The sequence below is a fragment of the Heteronotia binoei genome, chromosome 21, assembly GCF_032191835.1.
Source record: "Heteronotia binoei isolate CCM8104 ecotype False Entrance Well chromosome 21, APGP_CSIRO_Hbin_v1, whole genome shotgun sequence".
NCBI classification, from domain to species: Eukaryota; Metazoa; Chordata; class Lepidosauria; order Squamata; family Gekkonidae; genus Heteronotia; species Heteronotia binoei.
The window spans coordinates 79,621,389-79,646,087 of record NC_083243.1 but is presented as its reverse complement, the minus strand read 5'-3'; the positions used below and the strand labels follow the sequence as shown (position 1 = coordinate 79,646,087).

Here is a 24,699-nt window from a genome sequence, read left to right as displayed (position 1 = left end):
TGTGTTTTGGTTTTTCATCATCCTTTTTTATTTTTAATCTAAAAATTGTACATCTGAACCTTGAGACCATGCCTTCTCCCAATTAAAATGGCATTGCCTGTTACAACATTTCCCATCACACAAATTCCTTATACTAAGCAAAGTTGCACAAACACAGTATTCCTTTTGAACTATGAAGAATACTGAGTGAGAGACTGAAAGAGATAATGTAGATTGTGAAACATGAAATAAATTATTCAAATAAATAAAATTAAATAAATGGTTTGACCAAAGGCAATTGTCACAATCAACCAAATTCATGTGGAAAGCATCTAACAATATAGTCACCACCACATCCAGAGAACACACCTCCCAAGTAACAGAAACAGAACATAAGAACATAAGAGAAGCCATGTTGGATCAGGCCAACGGCCCATCAAGTCCAACACTCTATGTCACACAGTGGCAAAAAATTTTATATACACACATACACTGTGGCTAATAGCCACTGATGGACCTGTACTCCATATTTTTATCTAAACCCCTCTTGAAGGTGGCTATACTTGTGGCCACCACCACCTCCTGTGGCAGTGAATTCCACATGTTAATCACCCTTTGGGTGAAGAAGTACTTCCTTTTATCCGTTTTAACCTTTCTGCTCAGCAATTTCATCGAATGCCCACGAGTTCTTGTATTGTGAGAAAGGGAGAAAAGTACTTCTTTCTCTACTTTCTCCATCCCATGCATTATCTTGTAAACCTCTATCATGTCACCCCGCAGTCGACGTTTCTCCAAGCTAAAGAGTCCCAAGTGTTTCAACCTTTCTTCATAGGGAAAGTGCTCCAGCCCTTTAATCATTCTAGTTGCCCTTCTCTGGACTTTCCCCAATGCTATAATATCCTTTTTGAGGTGCGGCGACCAGAACTGCACACAGTACTCCAAATGAGACCGCACCATCGATTTATACAGGGGCATTATGATACTGGCTGATTTGTTTTCAATTCCCTTCCTAATAATTCCCAGCATGGCGTTGGCCTTTTTTATTGCAGACGCACACTGTCTTGACATTTTCAGTGAGTTATCTACCACGACCCCAAGATCTCTCTCTTGGTCAGTCTCTGCCAGTTCACACCCCATCAACTTGTATTTGTAGCTGGGATTCTTGGCCCCAATGTGCATTACTTTGCACTTGGCCACACTGAACTGCATCTGCCACGTTGACGCCCACTCACCCAGCCTCAACAGATCCCTTTGGAGTTCCTCACAATCCTCTCTGGTTCTCACCACCCTGAACAATTTAGTGTCATCCGCAAACTTGGCCACTTCACTGCTCACTCCCAACTCTAAATCATTTATGAACAAGTTAAAGAGCATGGGACCCAGTACCGAGCCCTGAGGCACCCCACTGCTTACCGTCCTCCACTGCGAAGACTGCCCATTTATACTGACTCTCTGCTTCCTATTACTAAGCCAGTTTTTGATCCACAAGAGGACCTGTCCTTTTACTCCATGACTCTCAAGTTTTCTAAGGAGCCTTTGATGAGGAACTTTATCAAAAGCTTTCTGGAAGTCAAGGTAAACAACATCTATCGGGTCGCCTTTGTCCACATGTTTGTTCACCCCCTCAAAGAAATGTAACAGGTTAGTGAGGCAAGATCTTCCCTTGCAGAAGAACAGGAAACAAACAACTGGAGAAGTCATTAACATTATGTCCTACTTGTTCAGTTTTTGTCACAGTCTTTTTCTATTTCTATAAACAGTTGTAAAACTTTTGCTAAGACTCTTCCTACACTTGTTTAGCTGGCTTTCTGTTATTAACCGATTATCTTGATGTTATAAAAAAGCATCTCACTGTCTCTGAAGTCCCATTCAGGGGACAAAATGAATGGCAGTCCCACAGAATCATCTGTACTGAGATCTGATGCTATTTCAACATTCAGACAATGCAAATATCTTGCTTAAATTTGCTTTTGAAAGTAATGGTGATACGGCTTGTTCTTTGAATGCAAGAAAGCAGAATCATCTGACTGCTCGCCAAGTGCACAATGAAAAGGGGATGTTCAGCACATGTCAAGTGCCAGTACGGCAGGATGGTAGGGCTTCAATACTACAAAAAAATGTAAATCAAAATGGGACCACTGGCATAAACAACAATGGTTACATACACATCGTCTCCCACTCGGTATCAGCTCTGCAGCATATGACGTCCTGCTTTGCAGAGGCTGCCAAGCTATTCGGCCTAGAAGTTAGTCTGAAGAAGACAGAAGTTCTCCACCAGCCTGCACCCCAGGAAGATTATCACCCCCCCTGCATCACTGTGGGTGAATCAGTTCTGAAGACAGTCCAGCAGTTCAGCTACCTGGGGTGCATCATCTCCTCAGATACCAAGATCGACAAGGAGATTGACAACAGGCTGGCAAAGGCAAACCGTGCATTTGGCCGACTGCACAAAAGAGTGTGGAGCAACAAGCATCTGAAAAAAGGCACAAAGATCAATGTTTACAAAGCGGTTGTGATGACAACCCTCATCTACGGCTCCGAATTGTGGGTTTTATACCGTCATCACCTGCGACTCCTTGAGCGCTTTCATCAGCGCTGCCTTCGCACCATCCTCAACATCCACTGGAGTGACTTTGTGACCAACACTGAAGTCCTCAAGCGGGCGGAGGTTACCAGCATTGAGGCACTGCTGTTGAAGACGCAGCTGCGCTGGGCAGGGCATATTTCTAGGATGGAAAACCACCGCCTTCCCAAGATTGCCCTGTATGGCGAACTCTCCACCGGTCATCGAAATAGAGGGGCACCGAAGAAGAGGTACAAGGACTCCTTGAAGAAATCCCTTAGCACCTGTCACATCAACCATCACCAGTGGTCTGACCTAGCCTCAGATCGCAAAGCATGGAGGCACACCATCCACCAGGCTGTCTCTTCCTTTGAGAACGCACGCATAGCTGGTCTTGAGGACAAAAGGAGATTGAGGAAGAATCGCACTGCTACAGGACCAACCCTAAATCAGACTTTTCCCTGCAGCCGCTGTGGCCGGACCTGCCTGTCCCACATTGGTCTTGTCAGCCACCAGCGAGCCTGCAGCAAACGTGGACTATTGCACCCTTCTTAAATCTTCGTTCGCGAAGCCAAGCCGAGAGAGAGACATACACATTATATGTACTTTTAACCTATGCTGACCCATAAAGTCTTAAAAGTACACAAGACTGAATAGAACCACTTCTCAAAAACAAACAAAGGATTCTTCTTCAAATATAGAGCTATTCCAGGGTTTTGCAGATGAATTCATTTCACCAGCATGCAACAAATACACCACACCTTACAAACAGGTTTCACCACACTGTGTCCCTCAAGGGATATAGGATGTATCTAATGCAACCTTTCTATGAGTTACTTAAGAAAGGTGTACCAGTTCCTCCCAGTGAAACATGTCTGGCCATTGTCTCTCAGATACTTACTGATCTTTGCCTTTACCATGTTAATGTTTGTCTGAAATATTTTGAAGAACAACTTATTGTCCTAAACATTGCCATTACTATTTTTGACAGTTTAGTAGCAGTCCCCTCTGCATATTTATTCAGTCACTGAGCTCAGTGGGACAAACATATAGAGGCTCAAGCAGAAAATCTGCTTGCTTTTTTCTTATTGCAGTTGTTTTAAAGTCCTGATTATGAGGCTGGCAATCAGTTAGCAAAGGGGTGGGGGGAGCTTGCATACAGTTCCCACCAACCTGGATGCAGTAATGAAACTTTTCTTCCACATAATTTTTATTGCAAAATTTATGCTCTTAAATGCAATATTTGTGAATCTTGGTGTATACAAAAATGTTGGGAAATCCCATGGGATTTAGCTACTTCTATTTACTTCATTTATATCCAGGGTGGATTTGATTTAAATCAAATTTAATCACAATTTAAATCACTAGTAAGACTTGATTTAAATCATAGTTTTCTATATAAAGACTCATTTTTGATGGTATAACCTTAATATTCACAATTAGATGAAGATTTCATTTTTAAAAAAACAACTGTTCATATTAGTTTTACAGTTATATAAAAACATTGATTTTTAATACTATTAGAAACACGTTATAGATAGGTAATTATAAAATTATTGTGAGGTGAATTATCTCCAGTTTAATAATCATTCATATTTGGACAACTTTTCTGCTGTACTTTATTGAAAGGAGAAATATAATCATTACCTTAATAATAATTTAAATCGTTTTATTCAACTAAAACAATATTATAGCATATGTTTGCTTAAACATCCATATTTGTTAACTGGTATGGTTAAACTATATATATATATATATATATATATATATATATATATATATATATATATATATATATATATATATATATTTAAAAACTTAAACTGCTAACCCAGCCTACACATGAAAAACTTAAACACTGTCCTCTTTAGTTCACTCATCATCTTCTTTGTTCATAATCTGGAAAAGAAAAACAAACTTTCCTGCTTTGTCGGGTCCCAAACGATTTCTCAGTTTAAAATGAATGAGTCCAAAGGAAGAGAATATTCTTTCTATGCCTGCAGAAGAAGCTACTGCTGTTAAAACTGAAATCATTATTTGAATAGTCTCTAAATCCAAGTGCTTGAGTGACTTCCACCAGTTCATTGGTGTGACTTTTTTTAAAACATCTTCAGCAAACATATATTTCTTGAATGGTTCCCCCTTAGCTATGAAGTTTATTAAAGTTGGCATTAAAGATGGATGATTGATGGACACCCATGTCATAGCTAACTCCTCTTCCTCAACACTTAAGTTTGCACCCCGGTACCGAATACTGACAATATTTGCCAGAAAATGAGCTGGAGACAGTGCTTGTTCCATTTGTTTTTTTAATGCCTGTAATTTAATTAAGTCAGTGTGTAGCTCTGTTTTTAAGTGCTTACTCAGTTCCTTCCAAATTTCAACAGCATCATCAATAAAACAGCTATTTTTCTGTATTTTGTTTAAAGCTTCAGAAATGGGTTTCAGGATGCTCAGCATATGTTCAACATTTCTCTTAAGCCCAATGTTGAGGATTTTGGCCATGACATGCCATCTATTTTATCTCGATTTTGTTCACAAATTGTCATTAGAATAGGCCAGTTCTTGATATACTGCTCAAAACAGTACACAACAGAGTTCCATCTAACATCTTGTGGGAGCGTGAGCTTGGTTCTACCCATTCTTTTCAGAGCTGCAGCAGCAAAATGATTGTTACGGAAGTATTTAGCAACATCAACATTAGTCTTTATTTCTGGAACAATGAAGTCTTTGGCTAGGAGGTGCAGCAAATGAACACTGCAACCACATGTTATTAGCTTTGTATTCCCTCCTGCTCTTCTAAATTTCTTGTCATCTTGGATACATTTGCATCATTGTCTGTGACCAAACTGCGTACTAGACATTTGAATTTTTGTTCACATGTTGTTATAGCTTTTGCTGCCATTTCTTGTAAGTATTCTGTTGTGTATGCATTTCCTGACGTATCAATTGTCTGTGCAAGGAAAACTTTCCCTTCTTCTCTTGTTATACAAGCACATACAACTGGATCACTGTGGACATTACTCCACCCATCAAGACTTAGGTTAACAATTTTACCCTCCAGAGCTGTTGCACATTGCTCCATTTCTCTAGCATACACTTTTATCCAGCACTTTCCCTGCAACATCTGCTCTGCTGGGTGGACTGTATCCTGGTCTCAGTGACTGAACCATAATAATAAAGTGTGGGTTTTCAGTCAGACGGAAAGAAGAATTTGTTGCATAAACAAACTGGGCAATTTTTTTATCAATTAACTCTTTTTCTAATCTACCAGTTTTTATCAAAAACTTGTCTATGGTGGTTCCAGGAGGGAAGGGTTTTTTCTTTCTTTTAGGTGATATACTGTGGGTGTCTGATGATGATGTATATGGTGCAACTGAAACACTATCCTGGATAGATAACTCTGAAACTGTAGAACAGGACGATGGTGAGCTTGAAGGTGGATAGTTTCCGGAATCCTTAGTGTTGATGATGAATTCCCCGAAACAAAAAAAAAAAAATCAATGCCATTATTTTATTATTTATACAATTTCTGCTTATTGTATTCATTGCCATGCAGCACTGCCCAAAAAGGAATATTTGCTTTTTTCGTAACTGTATAAAAATGACAGTAACATGCAGTAATAATAAGAAATATAATTTTGCTCAAACATGACAATTCAAGGCACTCTTTAAGAAATGTGATTAAATAAAAATATTTACCAACCTGAAGATCCTGCCTGTTCAAACATGTTTCTGTTGTCATCTTCGTCATAGCACTTTTCATGATGTTGCCTCATTTGGGCCACCAGGCCTAGCATTTCTTTGTTGCAGTATTTGCATTTTGCACGCATGCCTGCCTTACCAATAGGTAGAGAAACGTCATTAAAGAATTCCCAAACTGGGTTTCTTTTACTGCCTGCTGCCATTATAGGTTTTCTCCTCCAGGGAAAGAATAATGTGATAAACCTCGGGTTATACGCACAAAAGATTCAAAGTCTTGTGGAGTATTCTGCTCAAAAAGTTTCACGTTCATTTTTACTATTTGCCCCTCCCTCCTCACACTTAAGTTTCTTCTTGTGCACTCCAAGCAATCTTTTTCTGTTCATTGAACTTTTTGAAATTTAGCAATTAAGGGGTTGATTCTGTGTACATAGGTTTGTAGAACAAAGACATTAAGGTCTTTTTCTCAACTCTGTTCATTTTATAACATTTTTGCTGTGTAGAAGAGACATGTGATCTCTGCAGACACAAATTATAGTTTTGAGAACTGCAAAACCAAGCATCTGTGTTCTGTGATAATATCTTGTAGACAGAAACTGCCCAGCACTTACAGAAACCTCTGGAAGAGTATGACATTGTGAATGGATTAATAGAATTTATTACCAAAAAATTTAAAACATTGCATGAATATACAGCCTTATGCTTCAGAATTAAAAACTAATCCTTATTTCATGATGGAATAACCTTTGGATGATAACATATTTTCCTCAAAAAGCATTTTATTTCAAAAATCCGATTTAAATTTTAAAAATCCAATTTAAATAAAAAAAATCCAATTTAAAATTAAAAAAAAATCCGTTTTTTTAAATCATTGATTTTTATCCACCTTGTTTATATCCCACTTTTTTCCCCCTCCAACAGTGGCCCATACTGACATACAACATTCTTCCTAATCCATTTTATCCTAACAACCCTCTAAGGCAGTTAACACCAACAGTAGTCTTTGACTCTGTTTTGCTGTGATCTGCCCTGAGCTCACTTGGGGAGGGCAGAATAAAAATCTGAAAAATAAATAAATATGACTGGTCCAAGGCCATTCAGAAAGTTTCCATGGCAGAGTAGGGCTCGGGTCTACCATATCCTACCTAGTCCAACACTCTAACCATTCTACCACACTGGCAATTACATTTTTGTTTAGCAGTTTGTATAGCCAGCAACTGCCTACTGCCTAGCAGCATTCCTGAACTAGTTTATTGTAAAACTGCCATAAAGCACACTGCTGAGAAGTCAGACATGAAAATTTCTACTGTGTATATGTATATCATTTTCAAATAGATCTTTGCAATAATTTGCAGCTTTTTTAAACTGAAAGATGAGCACGTAACAAGAGCTTGAGAGCTTCACTACTGTGCTGTAAGGGGTTATTCATGGCCCTAATCAGACTTCTTTGCCTTGAATGATCTAGATGATGTACTGTCTGGAATGAGCCAGGAGTGCTCATTTCCTCAAGTGTCCACACAAAGGAAACAACAAATTATCAAAACCCAGAAACAGTTTTACTAGTATCTCAAGATCACTATAAATCTGTATAGGGAAAATATTATGTGTAAAGGCAACCACAGGCAAGTAGTAGTAATGGCATGTGGATTAAAAGTGTCTCAAAAGTCTAATATGACCAGTAATAAAGCACTAAAGTAATCTGATAGAACAATATAACTATGAACTATTCATTTTACAATAGCAAAGGAAACAGCAGGGCCTAAATATGCTATTGAAAATATAGCAAGAAAATTCACACCATTTTAAAACTACCATTTAAAAATCCATTAGAAAGCTTTTCCTCACATTTCAGTTTAAAAATAAAACTGTCTCCTGTGCTATTAGTTTATGTAACCAACTTCTAAGATAAAATGGTTTGTACTTTTAGTTCAGAGTTATGATATGTGGGTGTCTTTAAAGTAATTTGGGTGGCATGGAGAACAGATTTGGGGGGGAGGAAGACGAGTGAAGAGCATTCGTCTCAAAAGCATCACAAGAACAAACAACAGAAGGTAGCTCTTTCTAGGTTCCTCATTTATAATACACAGCTGTATTCTGTAGCATACCATTTTGTCTGTTCCTATCTACAATCTACAGTCTCAGAGGACGACACCCTGACTACTCATGTGCCATTTTGCCCATCAGATCTAAAGGAAAGGGTAAAATTCCAACTTGCAGCCTTCTCTGGTGGGCAGGAAAGCCCATTTGTTTTTTTCTTGGTTTGACAAGGAACACAGGGAGCAAACCTCATTTTTTATTCTGCCGGTTCTTCCATTGCCAGCACTCTAGTTTCTTTGGAATTCTTATTGCTCAAAGTGTTTTTTCTTGCTGCAATTACTTTAACATATTACATTTCTAAACTGGGAGCATTATTTTTCTTGCTGCGGTACTGTGCCTTCCATAACAACAGGATGGTCATAAAAGAATGGAGAGATCCATTCCTTATAACTAAAGTAAATTAAGCTTCTAATTAATAAAATCAGTTCTGTCTCAAACACAGCATTCAAAGGAAAAGAACTGGCACACTTCGGATATTCACATATCATTAAGGATTTACATCTGAAGCTCAATTTAAGTCCAGTGGCACCTTTAAGACCAACGAAGTTTTATTCACTCTATGAGCTTTCATGTGCACACACACTTCCTCAGACAAAATGGAATGGAATTTACCAGTCCATACATATAGGCAGAAGTTGAGAGTAAATTAGCATGCAACATAATGAAGATATTTATCTGATTCAGGAATAACAAGCTTGGCTTAACGTGGTTACCAAATGAGGATGTTTTAACATATGGAAAGACCAAACAGATAACAAGTAAAGTCCACTTGGTCACCATTTATTTTGATTCAATTCCACTGGAAAACACAGAGAGGCAAATGAATGTCAAATTTGGAGACCAATGTGTAAACGTATTATTCTTAATTGCGAAATGCCTGTGTTACACACTCCATTTGCCTCCTCTCAAGCATGAAGGCAGCGAACAGAATCTTTTTCTTTGTGGTGGGGTGATTGGTTGTACAATTGTTACATCTCCTCTGTCACCAGATCAGAGAAATGCATTCTAGTCTACTATTCTAATATTAATTGTATTATATTTCAATCACTATTCCATTTTACTATACAATAAAGTAAATAGTATGCACAGCCCTCCTCAGTGAGAATACAGATATAAGGACTGAAAAAAAATTAGTAAATGTAGTGAGATAAAAAAAACCCCCAATATCCCTGTTGAGTGCTGGTGGGGGATGTTCTGAGTGCTGTAGTAACTTCTAATTCAGCAATTTCTCTGATCTGGTGACAGAGGACAGCCCAGAGAAAACCAGCACCTACAAGTATAATGGTCCACAAAAAAAGTCATCTCTATACCATCTGACAAGATTGTTTCACTGGAGGAATCACTCATCCATCAGGATGCCCTCCTTGCCTCCAAGCAGAATAAACACTTATGGGGTCAGAATTTCTTTCACCATCCCATTCAGCAAGGGCCTGCAGTACCCTGTAACAGTTTAAAGGACTATTTAATCTGACCTGTTTTTCCCCCACTCCAGTGCTCAAGACTGTGCATTTTGTGATACTGGAACTGTTACTGGGAACAGAATTCAGCAGTCCCAAAAGCTCATACTTCTTTCTGAAAACAATATATGCTTCCAACCCTGAAAGCTGCAGTAAATAACTTGAAAATACAAGGATAATATCTAGTGAAACTGCAAAGCCAAGGGACAGAGCCCTAGATTTCACAGAGCATTTCTGCTGACAGAAGGATTTCTGTCAGGGGAGCACAACTTTCTCACCTCCTGCTTTCTGCTGCAGCTTAATGTGAAGCATTTCCAATGGAATTTTGGGCTGTAGCCCAGGGTGGGGGCTTAAAAAGTCCTACTAATTGGCAGAAGTGATTTGTGGGATCCAACTCAAGGGTCAGGGTCAGTGATTTGCATACTTCATTACCTCAATGCCTTCTCCTGTGACAAGAGAATTAGTATATTAGAAATAGGTTTATTTACCTAATTTATACAAGTGGCAAATTTTATTATTCATAACAAAGAATTCTGATTTTGTTGTTGTTTAATCACATGGGTAAGCACAGTACTGTTTATATTAATTTGGAAGAACAGATAAATATTACACTGTGTTTCAGATATGGCACTAAGTCTAACACTGATGCAACAAAGATCACAGATCTCTGGGCCAAAGTAAACATTATCATTTTTTAAACAGTTTGGTCCTTCCTCTGAAGGTTCTTTTTCATCCAAAAATCCCACTGGGATAGAGGCTCCCCCACCCCCTCAATTTGCTGCTCTATGTGAACTATCTGTGCCTGTGAAACAGCAAAATTGGAGAAATTATTCCTCCCACAGTGTGGGTTTTGGCCAAAAAAATGGCTGGGAGAAGGGAGGGGCTTTTTCTGCCCTCCACAGTGCAATTCCAACCCCATTTGGGCTCTTCTTGTTTGTCTGGGGTTTTTTAGAAGTCACTCCCCACAGCAGCTGTGTGGCTGCAGGGAACACAGACCCAACTCTTTAAAATCTGTAAAAGTCAAATTGCATGCCTCTGCGCAGCCCCAGGGAGGGAGAGGAATTAACTCCAACTGCTGCAGTTTTGCTAATCAGAACTGCCAATTATCTTAGAATCACAGAGCTGGAAGGAAGTTCCAGGGTTATCTAGTCCAGGCATGTCCAACTTCGAACAGGTTGTGATCTGTTTTTTCTGGAAAAAAGTGCTGGTGATCTACCACCATGAAAATTAAGTTTCAATTTAGTTTCGAATTAGATTTTAACACACCAAAGTTGGGTTCCACTGTCCCCCTCCCCATTTACAATGCACCTTCTGTCATTTACTGGTAAGCAAAATAAGCAAAAACAAAACAGAGACACGAAGATCCAGAAAGAAATGCAAACAGTTTTTCTTAAATTTTTATTGTTATGACTTTCTTTAACTGACTTAATAACTTTCTTTAACTTTTATTGAGTAATTTGTGTTAAATGTAGGTCAAGTATTGATCCAGGGTGATTATTATTATTATTATTATTATTATTATTAATTTCTATTCCGCCCCTCCCCCCTTTTGGGGGGCTCAGAGCGGAGTACAACAGTTTAAATTAAGATCACAATAAAATCATAATAAAATCAACTTCAGCGATCAGTAAAATGCAATAGGTTAGTTCAGCATGATGATATGAAGCAAGATAGTATAGCACCATAATACAGTGATCTTGCGCAATCTTTAAAACTTCGCTCTTGCTAATTAGTGAGATGTCTAAGCCTGCATTTCATCCACTAGCTTTTTGAAGTTGGCTGAATATTGCATGAAGGCCAGTCTCAGGAAATCCTGAGACTGTCATGCTGGAACACTGTGTACTCTTTGTCATTTTCAGATGGGAAAATGCAGATTCACACAAATAAGTTGAACCAAAACAGGAGTGTACAGCTTCAATGCATCTTCTCAAGTTGGGAAATTTGTCTCTAGGCACTAGCTTCCAAAACGATTCTTGCTCAGCACAGGTCTTGAGAAAAATGTCATTTTTAAGGGTTACTATTTCGTTTTCAAGAGATGCTTTGATCAATGAATAATTCTTACTGATAGCAGCTGAAGTTTCCTTAATGTCCATATATGCTTTGAATGAGTATGACAAGTACTCCACAACTTTTTCAATTCTCTGGAAGTCACAGAATCTTATTTCGAATTCCTGGATAACAGCAGATTTCTGTCACATACTTCTCGTTCTGAAAAACAAAATTTGGATATTGTCCCAGATGGTCCTGAGTATTAGGAAAATGATCAAAAGTGTTGTTTGCAAGGTCAGTCATCATTAGCCCAAATTTGCTCTTGTAGGATGAAACTGTACTCATCATCTCGCCAATGCATTTGTTTTTACCTTGTAGTTCAATGTTCATATAACTTAGTTCACTCACCTGTAAAGTCAGCAAGAAATGCCAGATCACATAACCACTCCTCATCTTCCAACTCTGCTTTGTCATCTCCCCCTCTCCTTCAAAAACCTTCTTATTTCATTCAGCAAATCACAAAATCTTTGCAGAAATTTGTGACTACTTAGCCACCTTACATCTGTGTGGAAGATGATTTCTGCTGCCCCTTCATCAAGAGTAAGATTGAAAAGTCGTCTTTGAAGTGATCTTCCATTAACTGAATTTTCAATTTTGAAAGTGATATCCATTACAGTCTTTGTATGGAGTCCCTTGCTTGCCAAAACTTGCTGGTGGATGATGCAGTGGTAAGAAAGGAAATCTGTGATCCGCCCTGAGCCCATATGGGAAAGGACAGAATATAAACTGACCAAATAAATAAAATAAAATAAAATAAATAAATAAATCTGGAAAGTTGTCATGCTGTCTACAGAGGCCTATGAAACCGTTAACCTCACCTGTCATTGCTCTTGCTCCATCAGTAGTGATGGAAACAAGTTTATGCAATGGAAGATTACACTTTGTCACAAAAGAATGGAAAGAGCTGAATATTTCCTGACCAGTAGTTCTCCTTTTTAAAGAAATCATTCCAAGTAATTCTTCTTTAACACTGAAGTCTTCAAAAGCCATCCGGATCAAGACTAGTAACTGGGTTATGTCTCTTATGTCTGTAGATTCATCCAGTTGGAGTCAGAAAGCAACACAAACTGAAACACCCTCCAACAATTGTTCAGTTGTGTCTCCACACATCTTTTCTATTCGCCACACAATGGTGTTTCTTGACAATTGTACATCTTAAACAGCATCTATGATCTCTTTCTTATTCTTAAATCCTTCAAAAAGATTGTCTGCTGCTTCAAGAAAACAATCTTTTACAAATTCTCCTTCACTGAAAGGTTTGCATTTCTTTGTGATCAGGTTGCTGACCTTGAAGGATGCCATGGTTGCATTGACCGAATGTGACCTTGGTTTTGCCATCAACTGTTGCTGTGCAGTCAATTTAGATTTAAGTTCTTTGAGTTTCAGTTTATGAATTTCACTTTTGGGTGGAAAATCAGCATCAAACTTATTGCTATGCAGAGCCTTATAATGATGTTCCAGATTACCCTTTTTGGGCAAGGATACAGTGGTGTTACAAAGTAGACAACAACACTTGTATTTCACCATGATGAAGAAGTAGTCCATTTCGCATTCGTCATGAAAGTGGTAGATTTTGCTTTCCTTTGGAACACTCATCTTCATTATATTGGGGTGGCTAGGGTGCTAAGTTAACACTGGCTGAATCTGGTCCAAAACTGTAACTGTCCCAAAGTATTAAAGATCAACAGGAACTGAACACCTCTGGATGATGCCAAAACCACACATGCAGTTCTAAAAGTAAAAATAAGAATTCATCATACTGGCACCAATAATCAAATACCACCACCAAACAATCATAAAAAACCCCCAAACACCTGTCCAGCAAACCATGAGACCACGTGGGGCTGGTGATCTACCTCTGACCCCTCCGTGATCTACTGGTAGGTTGTGATCTACCTGTAAGACATACCTGATCTAGTCCAATCCCCTGCACAATGCAAGAACTTCACAAATACCTTCCCCCAACACATACAATCCCCAATGACTCCTGCTCCATGCATAGAAGATGGCAAAAATGTGCTTCCCCCTCTGCCCATGCCCCATGGTTAGTGTTCTGAAAGCAAGAGACAGCTGACCTTTTTTCCTTTCATGTGCTAATAACAGAGTTACAGGGAGCCTTTTGGTTAGAAAACCAAACACTGGTTAAAACCCCTCATTCCAGATCTAAATCAAAACTATGCAATGCTTGCAATTTACATTTTACAGTCAAATGTGATCAGTTAACTTTGTCATGTCTGTTTGGACTTTTGGATAACTTTAACCATTAAAAATTGTTTCATCAGACTATTATTTGTGTCTATCTTACCAAAAATATGTGGTTTGAAAACTGATCCTCAAACCAGTTCTGTATCTGAAATGGCCAAAGAGCCATCTGCAATATGAAACACAACATCATTTTAATACAAAAGAAAATAAAACTGTTCAAAATGTCATATTATATTCCTAATGCATTTTATTCTAACTAAAACTCTTTGGACTAGCTAAACCCTTTGGAAAACCAACCTATTCAGGCGCACGAATGGTGTTTTCACTACTATGGAAATTCTACCACTTTTTTTTTCTTGCTATGTTTCAGAGTAGCCATGTTGGTCCACAGTGGAACAGCCAGATTCAAGTCCAATAGTACCTAAAGACAAACGAGATTTTAGGGTATAAGCTTTCAAGAGACTAAGCTCCTAAATCAGAGACAAGTACAGAAAGTTGCAAATGGGATGGGAAACATTTTGAGATTTCAAGATACTGACTGCTCCCTCCAGCTCTCTGTATCTTCCAATGGAAAGAACTTTTACTCCAAGCCAAATTAGGAATGTTCTGGAGTCTTTGACGAATATCTTTAGCCCTGTGAAGCATTCTGAAGTCAAGTCAGAGGACAGGAGAGTGGAACTACATTAAATCCAAGGCTGCATAGAATGGGAAACAAGGCTGACCAATGATACAATACATATTGAAATGAAAAAAATGGCAGTGACACACTTCACCAATTTCCCATTGAGTGAAAATGGCAAAATATTAGGTCAAAGGTACTCCTAAACAAGTTCAGAAAGTTCCCTGACATTAAAAGGGGGCAAGAGGAAGTTATAGGTAGTCAAAATGGATTGGATTTCCTGCTTTTAAACGGTCTATTGCCTCACAGTAATAAAGAGATAAGTTTTCAAAATGATCTACAGTGATCATCATATTTACTTATCTGTGCAACTGCAGAAAGAAACTAAACGTCATTTCAGAATTTAATAATGATCTCATGTATCTGAACACATTCCAACACCGTTGATCAGACCTCTCTAGCCTCAGAAATCTTTATCACATTGATCTAGAAAGCATCATTGTATTTATTTCAGCAATCATATAACAAGACACTCTGGAAATCTCATGAAATCTCCAGTTTTCTGTGGTTGCAGATAAACAAATAACATGCAAACTGATTTTCAAAACAGCTCTGCTTCCTACAGCTGCTTCCCAGCAAGGATCACAAAGAGATCAAGTGATTGCACTTGTCTCATAAAAAGAGGCAACTCAACCTATTTTATAAATCCAGCACAAAATGTGCAGAAAAACTACAAAACAAGACAATGTGATTTTACTGTATTTATTCAAAACATGTATTAGCCACTTTTCTTCCTTATGGAGCTCAAGTAGCTTTACAACATAAAATAAAATAAAAACCATTAACAAAGAAACCAGAATTTAAAATCACAGCTCAGGGTTTCAAGTAAGCTGAACCAAATGCAGATCTAATTAGAACTGGGTTCAACTTTTGGTCCTAAAGATCAAAAGTGAGGGGGGGGAGGCATACCTCCCTGGGAAGGCTAATTGTGAGGCTATAAGAACATAAGAGAAGCCATGTTGGATCAGGCCATTGGCCCATCCAGTCCAACACTCTGTGTCACACGGTGGCCAAAAAAAACAAAGTGCCATCAGGAGGTCCACCAGGGAGCTCGAAGTCCTCCCACTGTGCGCCCCCAAGCACCAAGAATACAGAGTATCACTGCTCCAGAAAGAGAGTTCCAACAATACGCTGTGGCTAACAGACACTGATGGACCTCTGCTCCATATGCTTATTCAATCCCCTCTTGAAGCTGGCTATAAGAACATAAGAGAAGCCAATGGAGCTGCTAGTGAAAAGGCCCTCACTTCTATACCCACCAGATGGGACATTTAGGAGGGCCTCTCCTCATGTTCTTAGTTCCTAGGCAGGAACATATAGGAGAAGACAGTCCTTCAGATACCCTAATCTCAAGCCAAGTAGGGCTTTAAAGGTTAAATATAATACCTTGAATTGGGCTTGGGAGTCAATCGGCAGCCAGTGTCATTGCTATAATACTGAGGTCACACATGGGCCCCAACCAGTAGACTAGCCACAGAGCTAGCTGCAGTCTCTGAATACTCTCCAATGCATTCTGCCTCAAGCAGAGTGCATTGCAACAGTCCAGTCTGTAAGGTTTTGCCAGTTACTGACCCAAGGAACTCAAGTGCATGTGAAAATCGTCAAGAGTTTAATGAGCTTCAGGTACAAAGCAATGAACTTCACATCACATGCAGACAGGACCAATAATATAAGAAACAAAAAGGCATGCAAAGTTAAGCTCCCCACCCCCCAGAGACCAGGCTTTGATGTGATGTGAGACTTCTTCCCTGGGTCCCAAGGCTACTCTGCTAATTCAAGCTGTTTCCATAAGTACTAGATAACCAGCTTCATGTTATAGCCACCCTGCTGCACAACTTTAGAAAAATGTTACTATCAAGCAGAAACTACAATACAGGATGAGCGTGTAAGTACATGGCAAGACAGTACAGCAAATATATGAGCAATGGGGTAAATGCTTACATGACAATACAGTGAGAACAGGACCAGCGAAACAACTGTCAGGGAACCTGACACAGTCAAGATGTAACAAAGGCATTACTGTGGTTAGATCAGAACGATCCAGGAACAGACTTAGTTGACACACCAGCCAAAACTGAGCAACAAGATTCTGAACCGCTGCAGCGGTGACTGCTGCGTCCAGTGGCACCCCTAAGCTGTGAACCTGGCTTTTCAAGGGAGTATAACCCCACCCAAGACAGGAAAGATCTCAAATCCATGGTCTGCTTTTCTACTAACCCAGAGAACTCCTGTCTTGTCAGGATAAGAATCAATTTGTTCACCCTCATCCAGTCCATTCAAGATTCAACTTGTTCATCCTCATCCAGTCCATTGAGAGCCAGTTTGGTGGAACTTCCAGGATCAGAAAATGGGAGCTGAGCTGCTTTCCTTAACGGGGGCAGGCTGGCACTTCTGTTTGGGGTAGTAAAAGGCAAACTAATGCCTTCTGCCTACTTTTCTCAGCTAGAGAATTATCCAAGATATGCACAGATACTTTGAGGAGACTTACCTTGGCTGAAAGGGTGTCCCGGAGGGGGCTCCTTTGAGGCTTTGAGAGATCTCCAGAGAGAAGTTGCATATTCATCATCTACAGAAGTTTCCAGAGTCATTTATTTAACTTAAGCTCAATAGGATCCGAGTCTTCTTTTACAACTTTAAACATCTAATCTACAAAAGACTGGTGTCAATTTGGATAAACTACAAAAAACAGGTATTGATCGCTATCTTTTCACTCCGGGACTAACTAAAGCTAAACAAAACAAAATTTAAAGGTGGGAGTTGGATATAATGGAAGCTTGAAAGGAGGAGAAGAAAAGGGGCTAAATTTGAACTTTGTAAATCTAAAAGACAGTGCTAAAACGAGAAAGGAATTTATTGTTTAGTCTATCTGCAATTGAAGAAATAGCCCCATCGTCATAGATCTGCAGCACTCACAGTCAACACAGGAAGTACGTCAGACATTGCGAGATTTTTCTACCAGTGAAACGCGACTAGGTGGCAGGAAAAGCAGGAAGTACCAGAGGAAGAAGAAGGAAGTAAGAGAAGGAAACAACCTACTTTAGGATTATAATATCAGAGAGAAACATCGGCGGCCATTGCCGACAAAGTTTTAACAACGTTTTTAAAGTGACTGGGACAATAAAAATTGGTGGAGTTAATTGAGTTGGTAATTTTAAAATAAGGACTATTGGACAGTGGTGAAGAAGATCTAAATCAAATAAAGGAGAGCCAGTTTGGTGTAGTGGTTAAGTGCGCAGACTCATTTCTGGGGGAACCACGTTTGATTCCCCACTCCTCCACTTGCAGCTGCTGAAATGGCCTTGGATCAGCCATAGCTTCCACAGAAGTTGTCCTTGAAAAGCAGCTGCTGTAAAAAGCTCTCTCAGCCCCACCTACCTCACAGGGTGTCTGTTGTGCGGGGGTGAGGGGAAGTAGAGGAGATTGTAACTACTCTGAGATTCAGAGTATAGGGCGGGATATAAATCCAATATCATCTTCTTCTACTACTGACTCCAAGCATGGGTTTATAAAATCAGCAGCATCTTTGGAATCAGATGGGGGGGGGGGGGATAGAAATGAGTATCATCTGCATATTGGTTACACCACAGCCTAAATTTCCTGAGACTATCTCCCAGTGGCTTCCCATAGATATCAAATAGCATGGAGAATAAGATCAAACCCTATGGAACCCTACAGGCTTACTGCTACAGGGCAAAGCAAGAATCTCCCACCACCCCTCTCTGAGACTGCTCCCAAATAGGACTTGAACCACTGTAACATGATGCCCCCCAGGCCAGCTACCAAAAGGTGGTTCAATATGATTCTATGGACAATAGTATCCAGCAGAACTAGCTGGGTCACATTCCCCCTGTCTAGTTCTTGGTAAATGTCATCAACCAAAGCATCCAAAGCAGTCTCTGTTCCAAATTCTGGCCTAAAGCCAGACTGAAATGGATCCAGAAATGTCAATCTCTTCCCAGAGCTCTTCTTCTTCTGGAAGAATGGAAGACTGGCTAGTTTTCCAACATAGCAAGACTCATGGAAGGATTCCCCCCTCCCCAGAACAGGTCTAATCACTGCCTTCTTGAGCATGGGTGGTACAACCCCTACCCTCAAGGAAGCATTTACCACTCCCCTCACCCGCCAGAAAAGGTAAGGGTCAAGAGCACAGGTGGCAGGTCTCACCTCTCCAAAAATCTTATCCACATCCTCAAGACTCTTCACAGGTTAAAAACAGCTATCAGATTATTCCTCCTCACCTGCCCCAATCACTTGACCATTGTTTTTCTAATGAAATCTTGTGAGTAATAATCCCGCATATGGTATTCCTTCCATCAACATACTGTCAGTAATTTCTCATTTCCAAAAATGTGTTGTTTTCTCTAGTGGAGGAAAAAAGATTCTGTGGCACTGCTTAGACTATTAAAAATGCTTAGTGTACTCTCAGTATGGTAGGAATGGGAACTTACTAAGGAAAACAGATTCAAACAGAGTGAGCAAAATAACTGCACACAATCACATGAAAAACAGCTTGCCTTTTCTTTAAAATATGATTCTTATATGCGCACCTGCAAAACTGCAGAACAGATTTTCAGGAAAGAACACATTGTTGCCAAAACGGACAAAAGCAAGCATACTAATCAATCAAAACATCTCCCATGTTCACATAAGAAGCAGTTTTAAAATCAGTATCTAGATGGAAAAACCGTATGGTACTGGAATACATATTAGTAAATGCCTAACAGTGTTTTTTTTTAAAAAAAAAATATTTATTTTGCTTCTTAAATCTAGTACAAAAATTGTCTGATTTGAAATGCAAATATGGAATAAAGCTTTGGATATAACCTCAGTAATAACTACAAGGAAAATGCTGACAACTGATGTTTAGGTGTCTAAGTTTTAAGGAGCTCATAAATATTTGTATAACAAGCAACAGTAATCTCCATTCACGGCTTTACTGCCTCTATCTCTTGTGAGCCAGTTTGGTGTAGCGGTTAAGTGTGCGGACTCTTATCTGTGAGAACTGGGTTTGATTCCCCACTCCTCCACTTGCAGCTGCTGGAATGGCCTTGGGTCAGCCATAGCTTCCACAGGAGCTGTCCTTGAAAGGGCAGCTGCTGTAAAAAGCTCTCTCAGCCCCACCTACTTCACAGGGTGTTTGTTGTGGGGGGGGGGGAGTAGAGGAGATTGTGAGCTGCTCTGAGACTCAGATTCGGAGTGGAGGGCAGGATATAAATCCAATATCATCTTCTTCTTGTATACAGTGAATTTTCACACAAAACAAGACTTGTGCATATCAACAGCCATGGGACATGGAGCACTGGTATGCATCCTAATACTTCTGGTGTGGGAATACAGGCAGCTGCAAGAAGGAACTGGGCATTACTAATTCTTCCATGGAAGCATCCTGATTGTTACAAGGCAAAAGTGCAAGCCTACATCCCCACTCTTTTACAAGCCTTTTCCATCTGTACACATCAGTTTTGAAGCAAGTTTTGAAGACCTGTGGCCTGTTGCCTTGTTTTCCCATTAGTTACTTTCTCACAGCATGTGGGCAGAGTGTACAGCCCCATGTAAAAATGTTCATAATTGTCTCTCCATGCTGCATTTACAAGATGATTAAAAGGTTTTAATGTGATTCAGGAAAGGGCACGAGGACAAAATGTTAAAATCTGCCATTTAAATGACTGAAATTAACATCTCATTTGTATTAAAGAGAGAATGTTTTACTTGATTGAGATAGTTTAAGAGCAAGGTACATGGGAATTAAGGATAAAGGTGGTTCTAAAACATAGTTACTTGTGGTGGGGAACAATCTTTATATGCAAGGGGTTTTTTATTTTATTGTAATACAATTAAATATATGTGAGTTTTTAAAGTCCTACAGTATTTGCAACTAATACAAATCTTTTAAAATGATAAAGCAGTTTGGGTGAACCCATCCACATACCTGCAGGACAAACAGAGTATCACACCACATCACACCATTTACAAAGCAGCTCCATTCCTCCTCTTGTGTGGTACAGAGTTAAGTTTCTCTACTGTAATTGTTATGTAACTCTTCAACTACAAATCCAATTCTAATCAGAGCCAGGCGCTTCCATATATAATGAAAGCTGGTACAAGTTCAGACCTCTAGTTATCAGCAACACCCTTGCAAATCAAACTAACAGCATCATTTCTGTTTGGGGATTGGTTTTGGTTATTTTTAGAAATTTCACTGCAAGATAACTTAAAACTAGTGAAACATACTACTTTATATTACCTTTAGGGAGACAATAGTCCTTCCTTCAAGGTACACAGTTCACATGAACACACAGGGATCTGCTTTATACAGAATCAGATCATTGATCTATTAAGGTAAGTACTGCCTACTCAGACTAGCAGCACCTCTCAAGGGTCTCAGGTAGAGGTCTTTCACAACCCTACTACTACCTGATCCTTTAAACTGGAGTTGCTGGGATTTGAATCTGGAGTCTTCTCCATGCCAAGCAAATATTGTAACACTGAGCCATAGCCCTTCCATTTAACAACACCTTAGATCTAACCAATCCACTAAACACTGGATCCTAACACTAATCCCACTTTAGGAGAGCTGAAGCAGTATATGAAACACCTTCAATATTTTAAAGGCTTATTTATACAAACACCAAGTATTGGGATGCTATTATCTTAATGATGGAATCCTCCTTTCATACAAAGAGTCTCCTGCAGACTCTCATGTCCTCATACTAGAAAAAAGTTCCAACATTAATAGAGCACAGTTATAAGATATAACCCAACATTCCCTCTAAATAGCTGCAATGAAGTCTTTGAAGCCATTACATGTAAGTGCAGGCCTCCTGCAATATGACAGAGGAAAGTATCCTTTTTGCTAAATCAAGAAGATGAACTGTTCACCATTTCACCACCACTCCATCAAGAAAAGCAGCACAGGCATGATGCTCTCATTCTTCCACATGCCAGGTTGCAAAATCTTTTTCTTTTGGAAGACTTCTAGAGATTTAATACCATTATTCTATAAATGTTTATTATTATCTTTTTCTTTTGGAAGACTTCTAGAGCTTTAATACCATTATTCTATATATGTTTTATTTGGCCACCAAATGAGAAGGGAGCACTCACTGGAGAAGATCCTGATGCTGGGAAAGAGAGAAGGCAAAAGAAGAAGGGGCCGCCAAAAGGTGAGATGGCTGGATAGCATTACTGATGTAACTAACACAAATTTGAGCAGACTTCGGAGGATGGTGTAAGACAGAAGGGTCTGGCGTGACTTGGTCCTTGGAGTCACAAAAAGTTGGATTCGACTGTGCGACTGGACAACAGCAACAAGCAAACACTATTGATTTTAGTGAAGCTAACGTCTAAGTTACTTGGCTTAAGACTGTGATCTGATATTGTGACTATAAATGCATTCACATATAAATTGGATTATTTGTTTCCAGTCAAGTGTGTTCAAGGTCATTTATTTGAAAGAAAACACTGTATTTCAGGATCATTATTAAAAGGTCAGGTCACTCCTCTTTCTCTCGTGGACCTGTACTAAGCCAGTAAAAAGTTAATGTGAGAACTGGGAAATCATTAATAAGATTGAGTACAACACTCAAGATCATGGAAATTAATAAAAGTGTTCCCAGAATTGTTGCCAATATAAGCATTACTAATTTGATGGGCTCTATCTACTCTTTGAAGCAACTTCTAGTCCTTGAATTTTCATGAAACTCTTGGTTTCACCAGCATTAAAAGTTCAAGAAACATAATGTAAGCTATAACCCGCTGCCATCTTTTCACTGTTTACAGACCTGCCACATGTTTTCAGCCTTATAGCTTGGCAATATTATCACAATTGTTAAACCATTCACTGCCTTAACAAGTTAAGAAGTCATATATGAACTATTACCCTGCCTATTCAAAGATCTGTCATTTCTTCCTAATACATGAGAGTCTTATGAACAGTCCATAAACCACAAGCTATTACTAGGTAGTACAAGTAAAATAAGACAGTGATTTATTATTTCTCATATACTACTTTGAACGTTTCTAAAATTATATTACTTCTTTTAAAATTTCATCGTTCCTTCCAGGAGCAGCATACATGTTTATTTAGCTGTCCAAAACCCAGACAGGAGATCCAGTCACATTTTACAGATGAACAAAATTAATTCCAGCCTAAACCTCCAACCCTTCTCAGAAAGGGACTTGCTTAGGGCCACTCAAATGAGTGGGAACTTCAATCCAAGTCTCTTCAGTCTTAATCCAAGTCTCTAACCACTATGCCACAATGATTTTACCTAGCATTATGAAAAATCTACCAGACCCCCGATTATCTGGTCATGCTAGAGATAGGCTAGACAGGCCAACTGGGCTGGATCATATGAAGAAGGCACTTGCGGATTTCCTCCACCTCCCAGGACTTCTGCAAATTCCATCAGTGGGAGAAGGGAGCAATGTCACCCTTTCCCCCTCCTCACAGCTGCTGACCACCACCCCATCCCCCCTCAGACCTAACAGCACTTTTCAGAGAAAGTGGAGATGTGCAGCCCAAACCCATACAAGCTTACTGCGAACTAAATCCCGCAATATTCAGTGGGGCTTACTCCCAGGAAAGAGCATACATGACTGCAGCTTAGATGGTGAAAGTGGCATGAGGGAGGGAAATCTAATCATCCCCTCCCTCAAAGCCTCGCTGCTCCGATTAAATTAAAAAAATTTCTAACTTGCAATAAAGTTTACGGCCAAAGAAATCGGCAGAGCTGATTAGGGATGTCCTCGCGCCACACCTGTCGTGCCCGATGCCAGAAGGGGAACGAGTGGCGACAGCGGGGTTCGCCACACGCACGCGGTCAGCGGGGCCCCTCACCTCCACGCCCGTTCCCAGCGGCAGCCGCGCACCGGTACCTGGTGGGTTTCCTCGCTGTGCTCCAGGTGGACGATGCCCTGGCTCCTGCCTTCCGTGTCGCTCAGCAGGTCATCCTCAGAGTCCTCGAAGAGAGACGACGAGCCGGTGGAGGAGAGCGACGAAGTGGAGAGGCGCCGCGAGCTGTCCGTTGTTAGCCAGGCGCCGTCAGGCTCCGCCCGGGGGACCCCGGCCGGGCTGCGTTGAGCCTCTTCGCCGTCCTCCTCCGGGGTGACGGTCAGCTGAGGGATAACCGGCTGCAGCACCCCATTGCGAGGCCGGCAGCTCTTCTTGGACGGCTCCGGCAACTGCTCGCTGGCCGCCTCGCAACGAGCTTCAAAGAGCGAGCGCAGTTCCCCCACGCTCAGTCGCTTACCCCGGCCCAGCTCCGGGCTGCTACTGCCGCTCCCGCCGCGGGCGCCTATGGGCTCCATGGAAGCTGCTGCTGCTGCTGCCGCTGCCGCTGCCGCTACCGCTACCGAGGCACTGTCGGGGAGCGCCGCCAAGATTGTAAGCGGCGGGGACGAGCAAGAGGCGGCGGCGGAGGGCGCGACGCGGAGCAGAGCTGCTGCCTCTGGTGCGCGAAGAAAGTGCCTGCGAGCTCGAGGCGACGCCGCTGCCTGGCGTGCATGGCCTGCCTGCCTGCCTCCTTCCTCAGGCCCAGTTCAGCCTGCTCTGACTCACGCCGGTGGAGCTGTGGAGTTGACTAACCAGACCTTGAGCCCGGGCCATATGGGTTGTTTGCTTTTGCTCCACGCCGCCACCAAGCTCAACGAAGCAACAGGGAGGGAGAGGAGGAGGAGTCAAGACACACAAGGCCCGCCCGCGCCCACATGAGGGGTTTCGTCTGTTTACTTTGAATTACCGCCTCCCCTGCGACCGCCCCCGGTCTCTTTTGGTTTCATTTTCTGGGAAACCTGGACTTCCGTCACGAAACCAAAGGGAGAAGCTGCCACAGCCGCAAACCTGCTGAAGGGTTTCTACCTCAGTCTGCTGTGGAGAAAACCGGCCCCTCCTTCTTGCAACGTCCTGGGTCTGAAAGGCACGAAGTTCAATTGGCTGCCCTCCCTCCCGGTTGCATACACGTGGTGCT

At 40.7% G+C, this 24,699-nt stretch overlaps 1 protein-coding gene and 1 long non-coding RNA gene across 2 annotated transcripts in view; both read right to left on the bottom strand.

Annotated features, from left to right (window-relative positions):
* ITPKA (inositol-trisphosphate 3-kinase A) overlaps nt 1–24,075 on the bottom strand; it is a 105,931-nt gene extending 81,856 nt beyond the window's left edge. The window contains exon 1 of the mRNA XM_060262320.1: nt 23,609–24,075. Within this exon, the coding sequence (XP_060118303.1) occupies nt 23,609–24,040 (432 nt within the window). The 5' untranslated portion in view covers nt 24,041–24,075. The remainder of the gene's footprint in view (nt 1–23,608) is intronic.
* LOC132590295 (uncharacterized) overlaps nt 1–24,699 on the bottom strand; it is a 394,082-nt gene that overhangs the window by 164,614 nt on the left and 204,769 nt on the right. The gene's annotated exons all lie outside the window — the stretch shown is intronic.